At 39.1% G+C, this 15,029-nt stretch overlaps 1 protein-coding gene across 2 annotated transcripts in view; it reads left to right on the forward strand.

Annotated features, from left to right (window-relative positions):
* Positions 1-15,029, forward strand: part of LOC131892361 (uncharacterized) — a 50,156-nt gene that overhangs the window by 1,327 nt on the left and 33,800 nt on the right. For both annotated transcript variants that reach the window (XM_059242194.1, XM_059242196.1), the window contains exon 2: positions 2,811-3,077. In XM_059242194.1, the coding sequence (XP_059098177.1) occupies positions 2,974-3,077 (104 nt within the window). In that variant the 5' untranslated portion in view covers positions 2,811-2,973. The remainder of the gene's footprint in view (positions 1-2,810; positions 3,078-15,029) is intronic.

Below are 15,029 nucleotides of genomic sequence, written 5' to 3' on the forward strand. Positions count from 1 at the left end.
CCCGATTGGGCCAATTCCTTCTTATTGAATTATAATGCGTTTGGATTGTTTTTGACTAATTCTATCAAAATCTTATTTTCAATTAGTGCCTCGGGTCACATAATGTCCGGAAAAGAAATTGCGTTCAAGGCAAGGCAAGAGCAGTTTATGTAGCAATCTACCTTGCCTCTTCCCGTTTTCTTTGGGCCGTGTGACGTCGCAAATAAGGGCCCTTATAAGAAGGAATGATACCCAAGGGTAGTGTTGACATACCTCTCGAATGCAACCAACCAAGTCTCGAGGTAATTACATCAATACAGATCACAATGTTGAGAAGAAATCCATGCACACCCTTTTGGATTCATAACAGGTTGACAAATCAATTCCAGTTATATTGCCAAGATTCCATACCACACACACAAAAAAACACAAATTTCTGGCCTTGAGCATTCAATGGGGGCAACGCTGATCCTCAGATTTAGCAACAATCAAGGCAAGTGAAAAAAACGTTCTTTTCAATGATAATTGGGCTTTTGAAGTGGAGGAAAAGCAGTACGGAAAAAAGTGAAATTTTGGGGTATTTAACAGAGATAAACAATACGACCAACTTGCACTGTGATCGAGCTAAATTTTCAATATTTGAATAAGTTTTGTACATAAAGTTTAAACAAGTACCATTTTTGTGCAGTTCTCACAGTGCATAGCTATCCTGACTCAAAATCGAAAAATCTTTTGCTCAAAAAAGCCGAGAAACTCAGTCTCTACATAGTGAGAATTGTCTTGTGCACACTTTTATTGCTTAAACCTAGGTCAGCTGTTTGTATTCCACTTCACTTCACAACGAGAATAAAAGGTGCATCAGTCGCTGATTCAGAGTCAAAACTAACATTTTGGTTGGTTGTGCCCACTTATGCAATTTCATGAAATAGACAGGAAGCCATGGGAAGGAAATATGCACTTGGTATCGTTTCTCTTAGCATACGAATTGATAAAGTGGCTAACCATCATGGTTCAGCTCAAATTCAATGGTTAGCCATGTGCCCTAAAGCAGCAATAATAGTTGTCGGAACGGCTCGGTGACCGAGATATGGGAAGATGCACTTCCAATGGCTGGATGCCCAACCACTTTCCACATGAAACACAAGTCAGGGACTATTTGGCGTTTCGAAATTGCTGCCAGCCTTAATTTGGGATATGGACACAGACGCACCCCCATCAGCGATGAACCATTTTTTGAGCTCGGGAGTTACTTTAGAACAGACCTAACTCGTTCCTAATGGGGAAAAGAAATCACCAAAGCCTCATGGGAAAACGGAATGAGACCTTCCCAGGGAACGGAAGAGAACAGAGAGTCGATAGTCGTCAATTTCCTTCTCAAAAGTATCCTTTACCTTTCCCACCTTTGAGACTATTGGGGTCCATTCAAATTGATGGTACGAGTGCGAACGGGCCTCGGGTTTCAGTTGAGGGGTTGATCCCTTAAAGGCAAGAGGTAGGTAGTTCTTTGTGTGAGAGAGAAAAAAGAATGGTGGTCACATGCTGCCGTTTGCCTCAGGAAATCGAAGGTTGACAATCCTTCTTGAAGCTGTACAGGGTGTTGGTAAATATTTTGAACAACCGCCTATATGCAATTACCTCTGACAATGCCTTACAAAAAGTTCATTGCAATGACCGGTAATTCAGTTGTTCAAAATTAGCCCGTCGTATTATTGATTTGTTTCATTTGAATAAAAGTAGCATGTTGAATTATTGCTAATTGGGCCAAATTGAAGGACATATTTTACTGTAGTGACAAGTGACATGCGCCATTCCTAGAGCTTCAGTGCAAGCCCTGATTTTCTCCTTCACCTTTCATCAACAAGAAAAGAAAGAATGACCAAACCAAAACGGCTCTGCAACTTTTTACTCACAACTTGTTTGTTTTGAGGTCAAATTACACATTCTATGAGAAACCAAATCTGTTTGCAATTATCATATTGCTCAAAAAGGCTTTATTGTGATTAATTGTTGAAGAAAAATGTCTTCTGACAAGTTACCAATTCAAAAAATGCAATCACTGTTTAGGAAACGATGCAACAAATAGGAGCAAAAGGCTTCTATTGTATCCATTCTTTGAAGAAAAAACTTGTCCAAATAATTATAAACAAACAACAGGTTGAACCAGTGAAACGGTGGAATTTTTTTCTCTATATGATTTGGGATAAAATTAAGGAACCCCTTACCCAAAGGAAACATCAAGTTATAATAATTATTATTTTTTTTATTTGATTTTGCGGACTACCTTACCACTACTGGGATTGGAATTCCAGCACGTTAATATAGTAGGCGTATAAAAAAAGAACAGCATTGTTACTGTGAAACCAACATGTTTTTTTCTTCCATGTTTTTCGATTCATAGAAGTACGGCACAATCTCATGTAATCATGTCCCCGAATATGTTTCACTTCCGGTGAATCTTTTGGTGAGTCGCAGTGGTACCGACGCACCCTGTAGTATTAGAAGAAGGAGAATGGCAAAAAGCTCATTTTGGGTTGTCTAGCATGTTCAAGTCGACGGTCAATCGACCAGATTTTTGACCTTTGGATGATGCTTGCCAGCCACACCACCACGTGGTCGCCCTCTGCAAGAAAGAAGAGAGTTTAGGACCTTGTTTGATATTGCTTTGTCCACAAATCCCCCAAAGGTTTGGGGGACCGAAAGCTTTCATAAGCTGTTTATCTCGGCCATTTCAAAAACCCTCGACAACGAAGACTTGATCATCGACTTTTGCTATGAACCTCGATGGGAATTCCGGGTCCCCTTCACTTTACCTTTTCCACGGTCCATTTCAGATAGAATGATTGGAGGAAATGTCACAAGATAAATGAACCTCTCGGACCCGAAAACCAGGAGCCTCGTTTGTCATCGGAAGTTAATGAAGATGCTCACCCTGTCTTGGATGAAATGAGGCATTGCCAAAGTGGTTGAGTGGCCCAAGGTAGCCGCAATTGGGCCATGACTGCTGAGACTGACTTTGGCGACCCTGCGTCCTCTGTCCAGTCCGCGGTTCAAGGATCGATCAACGATTATCGGCTCACCCTCTTCATCACATCCTCCAGGTAAGACCCTCTCAAGGACAAATTTGGATGGGGAACTCTCCGATGGTCTATTGTCCAGATCACGATCCTTAGATACAAAGGAGGAAAATGGAGGACAAAAGATGGGGTTGGAACATCCTGTACAAAGACGTTTCTAGAAATCGATGAGGCTAGTTGAAACCTTAATGAATGAGGACCTGTTTGTTTAAAAAAAAAATATTTTTTACGTTGACTTTTCTGAGCCAATTTTCAATATCCAACAACAGATAGGCGTCAAGGAGCCAATTTCATGGTAAGGTAATTTCACCTTTTCGAATCAAGCACCATGAAATCTTCAAATCTACTGGGAGACATTCAGGATTCAAGTTTATTTAAGTCATTTCTAACGGTACTATAATACATTGGGCATGATTCTTTTACATTTGGAATGTCAGTTTACGTTCCATGCTTTATAGCATGATTCTCTTAGCCTCGGTTAGAAAGCTACCGTATTATTTCTTAAAATCTCAACATGAAAGTGATACTCTATTTATTCATAAGAAAACAAGCCTAAAGATTGCTTTAGGCAATGAATTTGTCGTTCCCTCGAGAATATACTTAAATTGCTTTCTTTCTATTATTTACAATTGAAGATTTATTCTAAACTTTTGTAAATTTTAAAAATATGCTGAACGTCAGGGATGGAAAACATTAACTATCAAAAAGTAGTATAGTACGTTTGACAATAATCGCTATTATTCATGGTAACAACTTCCAAATTATTAACAAATTATGGTATACAATAATCCAATCCAAGGCAAAATATTTGCATTTTGTAGTCAACTTTTTTATGGGCCGCTCATCTGGGCCAAAATCACGAATGATATTAACTGCTTATTCGGGACTCCTAATTTGGTATAATAGTTTGGCAATATTTACCAAAAGGACTCATGACTTGAAAACGTTTGTCAAATTAGAACAGTAATTTATTGTTGACGTGGAATGTAATGAACCTACTTTTTATTACAATTTATTATTGAGGAAAGCATCAATAGGAATAGCGACAATTTGTAAAACGACCAAATTTGGTATTGGCTCAAAGGAGCAGAATTCAAAGCTACATATATTCCCATTTCACGTTTGGAGAGTCAGAAGTAGCTTACTTTTAACTTTTTACCGACCGCTTGGGCAACTCCAATTATTGCGCCAGTCAAATCTTAAAACTGTATGCAAACGTCGGTTGTAGTTCAACCATCCACGTTAGGCTCTTTATATCATCTCTCAACTCTTTGTGAAGCACCTGAAAAAGAAAAGACTCACTAAATTTGACACAGCCGGTCGTTTAAAAATTCATAAAGAAGCCTTCAAATTAACCAAACACGATCAGACAAACCCTTGGGTTCCATACCTTAACAAAAAGAGCCATTTTCGGGCAAGCACCCTCTGTTATTTGGGTGGCTAAAATAGAGCCCATCTTTTTCTAAAACAAGAATGATGAATTTGAGATCCAATTTATGTACTCTAGTACGGTCTTTGCTCGCTTAGCAAAAATGTTCGCTGGGAACACTATTTTTTTAGCTTATTCTTGCTTTCTAGGATTAAGAATGGCTATTTCAAATCTGGGGAGAGGATTTGGAACGTCTAAAAAATATGATTAATTTGAGATTGCCATGACGATGAACGAGAAGTGACACATTAGTTGCGTAGATTTCATTAGCAATAATCAGCGTTTTTGTTTAATGTCGTGATCAGGAAACGCCCACGAAAAACTACTTGACCACATCTGTGTCATGGAATGCACTTGCTAATCGACTATTTTGGGTAGTGGACCATAACATTACTGTATGTACATCAGTTCTACTGCTGCGGTTAAAAGAAAGCACTCTGAGGAATGTGGTTCAGTGCAGGGCTTCTAACAACTTTATCTGCATAGGAGAAGTATTGTAACTCTCAGACGTGCTCTGCTTCTCTAGCCAGGAAACATTCATCATGTCACGAATCGCGAGGTTTTTTCCCCTCAAATCTTTTCCCGAGCTACAAACGGGACATTGACTTCAACAAATCTTTGCAGTCCGTTGTAAAATATCGTTTTAGATGGAGAAGAACATATCGAAACACATGTAGTTAGATAGTATTTGAGAAGCTAGAAATTTGACTGGATAACGCTGTTCGTTGAAGGAAAAAGGGAGAGGAGAGAAGAAATTGGAGTTATTTCATTGAAAAGAAAACAAAGAAGGGTCAAACGAGTGTGTTGTGATTTTTCTACTACAACTTAGCCAGTACTACTCCAGACAATACGCACTGGAGGTAATCCTGACATCTCTGTTGTAAATCTGAATCGTACCCAGTATTTCTAAATTCTCAATGAAAAAAGAAACCTATATGCAACGCTTCTGGCACGTTGCATTTAACTGGTTTGAGCAAGTTATCCGAGCACTTTTTTATTTGGTCCAGCATTGGGGCTAAATTTTGGGTGGGTCAAATGGCACAGTTCTCAACCCACTCAAAACAGTGCTACCAAAGGGTAAACTGACGGAAGTGCCGGACCCATGTACAAACCAGTTATTTGAAGCGTGGAAGAGTAGAACGTTTATGTGGTTATGATGGGGCTCAAATTGCAATTTTCATCAAAATGGTGGAAACACTCAATGGAAACGGAAGGGGCAAGTCCTAGTTTAGGCTGACACTCAGAGATGTTGGGGGTTATCTTGACTGCGTATACTCTAACAACCATTCAGTTGTCACCCATCTACTCTAAAAAATGGTCTGACTGGCTTGTCTGCACTGCCCTCTCTTGGCCTCTTTAGTAATCAAGGTATTCGAAAAGTAGAAACAAAAACAATGAATTAGAAAAAAATGGCAACAAAACTTGTCTCGTGCAACCACCTCTAGTGCTGCGAAGAGCCTCTTCTTGTATTTGGTTGCAAGGGTCAGAAGGGTGAGCCAAGCTTGGCTAGTGAACCCAGCCTTCACATCTGTTTTATCTTATGTGCACTCTCGATATAGGTTGGCTCCTCCTTTGCGGTTTGTTTTGCTTGTTTGCTTGTTCTGGAGTCAGATGGCAGCTCTCTCGCACGGCCTGCCATGTGATGATGGGTGTCCCATGGGCTAGCCAGGCTGCGCCACAACTGCTGAAAAAAAAACTACCTTCATAGAGGAAGCAAAACCTAGAGATTGCAATGCGAGCTAGTTAGGCGGCTTGTTTCCAGGGCAAATGGGTGACAGCTGAGCGGCTAATGGGGTATGGTTTCTAATTGTAGAGGCGCTGCTTTCAATCGGCCGGAGGTGCGCTGTTCTAGTTGCCGATTCAGCTGCAGTCGAAAACACAACAAACTCGATTTTTATCCTTTTATGTTTCCTGTTTCTGTGCTACCATGAAGGAAATGCATTTAGTCTCTCCATTTTTTGTCACACAAAATCATAGAAGACACCATGTAACGTTGATTCAAACTTAAAATTCACAAATGTTTTGTTTGCTAATCACAGTATAGCATGGAAAAGTTCGAAAAAGTAAATACTAAGTCAAAATGGGCTAGTCCAAATTTTGGACAAAGGCAAAATCTGTGGAGACCCTGCTTGAGAGGGCGTTCTTGTATGAAATCCGGGAGCTTTACACCTCCTTATGGTTAGCGTCCAAGGTGTTTTTTTCTTACGAAAAGCCCGAGCGGAGAATTGAACCTGGGACTTCTCTCGTAGTAGGAAGGTGTCATATAACCTGTACATCACGTCTCCTCTTTGGGACTCAATATCTAGTACCTGATCCAATTGTACCCTTCCATCATTTAGTCACGTCCCTCAACGATGAGGTAAGATTTGGATGAGAAGTTTCGCTAGGTTTTTTCTCTGAGATACTAGAATGTTAAAAATTGCACAATTTTAGTCTGACTATTGTTAGGGCATGTGGCTATTGTCTAAAAGTATGCCTTTTTCTTTGTGGTGTGTTGCTCCTTCTTAAACATGGGGTTCAAGGTACCATCCTAGGCCCAACAGTATTTCCCCCTGAGACATGTAGAATGGGATACTGCAGGACTCTTTCATAATGTATGAACATCCTGGGGTCTTACATCATGCTTTGAATATCTCGGAGTATGCACGTCACTTCTTTGGATCTTTTCAGTTATTTTCCTGGTTTTCATAGCCTTTGGAATATTGAAACCTATAATACGGACTAACATTTATCACCTCTGCTGTTATGGCAGTCCCCAATATTTTTTTGCATTCATATTCCGGTACTTATATTTGACCTTATTTTTTTGACAATTACGTAGGACTTCTTTGACCTCATAAAAGAAAGATGCCTTTCCAAATATATGCTCAGTACATTCAATACTCCTATTAAAAGGAACAGAGTAATCCTTAACATCTGGCTTGAACCTCTTCATTCTGTCTCATTTTGTCTTGGCGTCCACGGCCTTTCAAGTATTCACCTTCAAACCTTCAATGCCACCTGGTTAATGCTAAGATATCCAAATTGTCTGTGGAGATCTGAGACGTTAACCTGATCCTTTTTAATCCCGGCAAGTTCCTGCAAGATGGTTTCTTTTATTTCCAATTTGTAGCTCGTTCTGGATTTGGTGTCTTTCTTGCGTACGTATTTCGAAGTTGGGATTTTGAGGCATATCAGTTTCGACCTTGAGCAGGAATTGTATTAGGCAATTAATAGTTTTGCTCATGACTGACAGGAAAAAATATCAAAATGTGTTTCAAAATTTCCCTCAAAACATGAAAAGGCATTTCAACCACTACGAAACTTTCAACAATAGAATTAGTCAAAGATAACTGAAACGCATTTTAATTCAGTTAAGAGGAATCAGGCTATTGCTTTCTGTTTCATACTTAGAAAAATAAGGAAACATGCGTTCAGATTCTTTATAGGTATTTTTCAGTTCTACCAGAACTATGATTCGACATGATCAGCAAGCAAATGACAACGTATTGGAAACCAATTATCAACGCCATGTTGGCTGCTTTAAGCAAACACATTCCAAAGAGGAAAGGCTATGTGGAGGAAGCCGAGACACATTTCGACTTGGACAAAGGGGTCCGTTTATTTGTTGGTGCTTTTCTTATGCTCTAACTCCTCAATTACCTCGGTCCATAAGTGCAAGTAATTGGAAAACGAAATGATGCGTAGCAAATGGCAGCCAAGGTTCAACAAACGTTGTCCAACTGTCATAACATAAACCCGAGACTGTCTGTGCAAGATGCGCCCATAATAACGGGATGTTCCAATGAGCCAGAGCCTTGCTTCCAAAGCCAGGGACGTATCAAATGTGCCAGTTAAACAACGATAACCTTGTTCTTTTATGTCATGTTTCTTGGGCTAAAGCTAACAATGCAAGGGGCCTTTGGTTCCAATTGTGGGCGATTAAGATCTCTTGTCTTAGTAGGATTAGAGTAGGGATGGACACCCAATGGACCGTGGTCCACATGTGGCCCCCATGGGAATTCATTATGAGCCTCAAAGCTAATGTAGAAATTGGGCTTTGGCGCAGGCGCCAGTTCATAAACAACAATGTTGGAGCCTTTGCGCTTGCCCATTCAAGGTTGATGGACCCTGGTATAAGAGTGGTTTGTGTCATCAGTCTTTGGAGTACCAAACTCTAAAAGGTCAGCGGACAAGCTAATGTTACAATTTTCCTTTAAATATGCTTCAAGGGCTACATGTAATATGGTTTACATTCTGCTCTTCAGAGGGCGCTGTGTGATTTAGCCACTGCCAAATAGAGGGCTGATTGGGCCGATTCATCTTTATTCAATTGTAATGCGTTTGTGTTGTTTTTGGCCAATTATATCAAAATCTTATGCATAATTAGTGGCCCAGGCCACATAATTGCTCTTCATGGCATATTATGAGTAGTTTTATTTAGCAGTCTACCCTACCTCTTCCCCATTTCGGTTGGGCTGTCTGACGTTGCAAATAAGGGCCCTCGTAAATGTGGTATTTTGGTAAGGACAGTTCAAGATCAAGAAAGCGGTCCCTGGTTTGATTCTCCTCCCTACTCTCCCCAGGAAAGTTTTCGAACTTTTTCACACCAAGAATCCAATCTGATATAGAGATGGCGTTGCTTTTGATATTTTGGAATTTAGGAATAAACGATGTGATTGTTGACCCAATTCCACAATCTTAGCCCTCTAAACACTTGTCGTCAGAAATGTACTTTGGATCTATCGTAATGTACTGAAAGATGATCACATTTAAGGCTGAAAGTCACCCTGAATATGATTGAAAGTAAGCCAACTCAAAGCTTAGCTCTAATGATACAACATGTTATAAAGTGAATTGTGCTTACATAGAAAGTGATGTTCGGTATCATGGTTCATAGATGATCAAATAGCCACCAGGGTCAGGTGATGGCTACAGTAACATTTCTTTAAAATTCATAAGCTATTATATTTCAAAAAATGAAAATGAGTTCCCTCCCTGAAGGGAAAATGAGAGGGGGGGGAATGTCGTAGAAAAGTTACATTCTTACCCCAGAAACTGCGCCTCAAAGGACTTACTTTTCTGAAGACAAAGAGAAAACTTCTTACCTCATCAATCCCTTTGAACAACCCTTTTGGCCGTAGGACGAGAATTATTGCCTGATTATGGAACCTCCTCAAAAGAGAAGCCATCCACGTAACCAAAATGACTCAGTGTTGATTTCAAAGCGCCAAACAACCCTGCTGACTCGACAACGAAAACAAAATGTTTATCAAATTCATATTTTTAAGTTTTAACCGCACCATTCTGAAGCCTCTCAGTGTATGCCTATATCGGTTTGTGGCAGTTCAAAAATTGCATTCCCAAGTTTTCGTCGTGAATAGAACGCATTTTTTTGCGCTCATTTCCGCATTATAGGGTTGCTTCTTCAAATCTATATGCAAAAGTATTATGACCCGACTAAAGTAAAAAAAATTGACGCCAAATACCTTTGACTAATTCCAGGTAAATGCACACACTGAAAACATTTCAGCACTCTCAAATCCGCGAACAAAAGACAAATTTCTAACACCGTTTATTATCATTTACACGTACGCAACTATTCCAAAGTTGGGATCTTATTAAATTAACATAGAAGAGAAGTATGCGCGACAGTTTTGAACTTGGAAAAATCTACTCAAAGTTTGTGCGGATATGTAGATCCGAAATCAGTTTACATGAGGGTTTGTTCGACCATACAATATTTATGGTCAAGAGTAACATTGAATTCTCGGTTCCTTTGAATGTTAAAGTTTAAAGCTTGAGAAAAAAATGTAACATTGTAAAGATACTATTCAAGCCGTGGTCCGGACATGGGTTACTGACAATTGCGGACATATTGAAACAGGTTCCAGGGTAACTTAACGCAATGGAAAACTCGACACAGGAAAAGTCGGCGCACCGGAAAACTCGACACATTGGACAATTGAACCATGAAAAAATTGGACGCACCAGAAAACCCCACGAATATGAAATTTATATTCCAAGCTTTTTAACGACTTTTTTGATGGCTTGATCAATAAGCTTTTTTTCTTCTTTTTTTATTACGCAATCAAACGGATCTTAATCAACGATACCCTATCTCCATTTTCAATTATCTTCAATTACAGATGTTAGCAAATGTTTGCAGTCATGTTTTTCTAATCTGTTGCATCATTTGATACATTGTGTTCTCTTACATGTCGAGTTTTCGAACATCAGAATATTTTTTAAACATTTTTGTACGAAGTGCTATTTGCATTTAATGTTCAAGTCAAGTTTAAAGCTATTTTAAACTAATGGTCTAGGAATTTTTTTTGGTCAAAATTAGCCAAATAATGCTCTGACTGCACTTTGGTTGTGTATTAAAAACTTACATGATAGATGAATGTTTAAGTTTATGGATCGATTTCAGCTTAAAATTGTACATTAAAACTTGAAGAAATCATGTTTTTGGAACTTTAAAGAAGATTTATGTTTTGGAAATAATCAATTATTGAAATATTTTTCACTACTTAAGAAAGGTTGCCTGCTGTTAGCTGTTTATTTTCATATGATGTAATGGATTACATACTAATTTCGATCTAACTTTTTGGTTCATAACCGAATTTGATGCAATAATTAATCATTTAATGTTGAAAGTTTTCGCTCACTTATCCACTCTTGAAGACCTTGTAGACACTTTTGTCCACTTTTGGATGGTTGGTGTCCAAAAGTCAACCTGATTCCTGAAATTGAACGTACACCCTAAATATTTTTATCCTCCGGCAACAAACTTTGCACCACCTAAAACTAATGAAAAGATTCTTGCCTTGTTTGCGTTGCCACTTAGACCACTATGCTAACAATTTGAACTCTTTCTTTTGGTTGCATTACTTCTAGTATTTTTACATGTTATTTCATTTATTTTACGCGCGTGAGTGAACAAGAGTTGCAATCAAGACTCGGACCCCGCAATCAAACAAAACCACTGTAAAATACCTTTTGAAATCCAAACCAGCCTCATTTTGTAATAACAAGACCGTGAGCGCCATGTCCAGTTATCTAGTAGTCCATAAGATAGTACAAGGACAAGCAAACATTATAAGGTGGTAGAGCACACACACCATTGATGAATAATTAATGTCTGTCAAGTTCCTCCACTTTTTTCTGGCATTGCTTTTCAAAAGCACAAAGAGATGGATGTTTTCCTTTTTTTGGGTGAGGAGGGGGGGGGTGAGGAACATTGCGAATGAGATTGTAGAATATTTTGAATGGCCTTTAAACAATCTCCCAATCCCTGGTGTGAGCCCCTCGAGGAATACAAAAAGCCTCCCTTCCAAGCATTCAAAAAGAGCTATTCCTGTCTTCGAGTCCATTGCGAAAAGGCGTTAACAATGACTGAGGGGATTTCTCAACTCTCGACATATATTTTGTATGAATCCAGGTCAGTGGGAATGCTTGAAAAAGATGCCATCAGATGGCATGCCATTCAATCATGGATATCGCCTTAAGATGAGCTCTAAGATCTTGTAAGCAGAAGATTGGAGTGAGAGGGAGAAAAAAAGTTCATCTGATGAAAAGTGCATTTTTGGACCTGGATCAATACTTGATCTTTTAGAGACGGGAAAAGGGAACTTTTCCATCTCTAGCTTGAAAATGTCTCTTCGGCGAGTGCAAATTGTAGGCATTAAAAGCTCTACTCAGCTAAGATAAGAAGAGGAGTTTAAGGAACAATTTTTTTTTTTTGTCTTTTTATTTTTCACTACTGCCGATGCAATGACCATTTATGTGTTCTCAAGATAAACGGGAGTCTTGATAACCATCAAATTAGAGAAACTATTTGTTCCTTAGGTTGGTTGCACTCTCAAGCCCCCCAACAAAGCAAAGAGTTGACTAGTTTCAAATTTCAAATGTTTACCAATGTTCAGTGACTTCTAAAATGAGGAATGGTTTAAAGTATGAATGTGTTTGCCCTAGTTTTTCAAATCCGAAGAAATGGAACAAAATACCATGAGAACCGTTATATGATTTGTCTAGTGCTTTTTGCTTACAAATGCAAAAGAGTATTTTTTTTTTTTGCAACATGACATATCATTTACACTCTCAGGACTGTTCCAAACAAGATCATTTCAAACCATAAATATCTCCTCATTTAGTTGTATCGATGTAGTTCAGCTTTTTAGTACCAAAGCGATTGGGTTTCTGAATCCTAATCTCGCTCGTTTAGGATCGGCTTGCAGCCCGCAAATCCTCTCTATCTTTCCAATCTCTATGAGTGCCACTGGAACCACTAAAGGTCTCAGGGGAACCCCAATTATCTGTTCCAGTTGCCTTTCTTCCAAGACGTGAGAAAAGTACCAGCAAAAAACCTTGTCTTCGAACTATTGTGCTTGTGATCAAACAAAGGACATTAATAGGGAGAAATTTGTTGCTTCATTTCACGATTGATTTTACCTTCCGTAAAGAACTTCCGCAGATGTTGGACTTGAATTTGATGGATATCTAGAAGAGTGACTTTTAACCACACCGGTAAAGTTTCGTTCGCATTTGGTAACATTTGATCATTTTGTGATTTTGGCGTCTAGAAGGCAAGGAAGTGGAAAAAAAGGCCAGGAAAAGTTTTTGAAAGGTAGAAAGTTTCCCCGAAAGCAACTTCGTAATTGAAATTCGTTAGAAATAGCTCCTTGTTGCTTGTTGATCGGATCCCAGCAAAATCTTCATGTGCAACCATATTGGACCAACCCAAGAAAATGAAACACTTGAAGCATTACAAAAACTTGTCCACGTTCTTTTAACATGTTTGTGTCCAACTTGAGCACTCCAATCGGTTTTGAAGTGATCACTTGGATTTCCTCATACTTTATTTAGAGAACCAACCCAGGGTAATCCTCTATTCAGTCGGGTGCCCAGATTAGAAGTGGCCTTCCATCCAAGTGTTTTGGTAGCCAGAAGCTTGGACATTGATTGGAAGCTTACCGAGCTCATTGGCTCGGGTAAGTGTTTGCTTTACGTGGCTGATGGATACAAGACCTCTTCTTTGTACTAAAACTCAATCCTAAACACGCTTGGGAAAACAAACAAGCATAATATCTTTTCTTTAGGAAAACTCGGCGAGTTATCAGCCAAACTTGTAAGGTGGTCAACTAGGGTGGCTCGTGTGGAAAACTGAACTACACAGTTTTAACCAGATTCTTGTTCATTGTCTTCAAAAGTTCGTGAACGAAACAAGGGTTTGATGTAGATTAGAAATTATGAAATGTTCTTGCCATTGACTTCCATTGAATAGGAGAGTTACAACCAAACACAATTACTTTTTGTTCTCATGTGGTATTGGCCCCCAAAAAATGAATAAATTGTCACATTAAAACAATATTTGCCCCCAATAACAGGGAAAAATCGATCACGTAATTGTAAAATGTTATTGAAACATGCCAAATAATCTAAATTTCCCCAAAGCTCTAATGGAGTAATACTTCTAGTAGACCACTGAACATTTTTGCATTCCTGGAACTTTTAAAAACAACCATTTTTGGTCACCCTGGTCAGCTATCGCCAATTTCAGTCCAGCTCTTTGTTTAGGAGGCTTCCAAAGCCTGACTCGTCCCATGAGTAATTCGATCATAGCAATTTGTAACAGAATTGTCTTGTTGGTATGTATATGTTTTGAGATACCTTTAAATATGTAAGGCAATCATTAAGGAGCGTGAGCAATCATTTCTTCAAAGAGTTGCATCTGCAGTTTTCCTCATTTGCCCCTCTTCGTTGGATGCATAAAGAGTATAGTATCCGAACCAGGCTGGTCCCCAACTCCAATGTTCTGACGGTTCAGGTGAGAAATTGAGTTTCCCGGGTCCAAGAAATAGGAGAGAGATCCTTTTCCTTATCTCATCAAGGTAGATTGGGACATCAAAACGCGCGGTCTCTATAGGACCCAGGGGGGCCGTTCCACACTTTCTTAACTAGCCTATCTTAGAGCCGGGAAAAAATGAAGCGTGCACGAAGAATTGCTTCTCTCGGGAGGCACACATTAGATATTCTTAGGCCCCATATTGATACAATTCTCGGCCCGTCGAGGCTCATCGGGAATGGGAAGCAGCAGAAAAAGAAATTGGCTCTCGGTGATAGCTTCTTGTCTGAATGAAACTCATTCAGTTTTTATTGTGATAAAAAACGGCATTTAACGAGGGGGACACTTCTCTCAAGCCAGGGTCTCTATGAGGTTAGGTGATACTAAAACACCTTTTATGGGAAGTCTAATGAAAGAGTAAAGGAAGTTACACCCATTTGTCGGCGTACTTTTGCTTGATTGATTTCCTATTAACGGTTGATGGAGATTTTCGCGTTGTTTTTTATTGCTTCACGAAAGCCTTTGCTTCAATGCCAAAACGGAGAAGGCTCATAGTTTGCTTATTTATGAAAAAAGTTAAAATCCTGAAATTCATTTTCTGCCTTCAATCAAGTAGTGCGTCTTAAAAATTGCAGTTGCAAAAGGTTTTATCTTTATTACACAAGCTTACCACTCCACTGCAATCGATTTCTTCCGCAATGAATAATGGGGGAAAAGGCTT

This window comes from Tigriopus californicus, chromosome 12 (genome assembly GCF_007210705.1).
Source record: "Tigriopus californicus strain San Diego chromosome 12, Tcal_SD_v2.1, whole genome shotgun sequence".
Lineage (NCBI taxonomy): Eukaryota > Metazoa > Arthropoda > Copepoda > Harpacticoida > Harpacticidae > Tigriopus > Tigriopus californicus.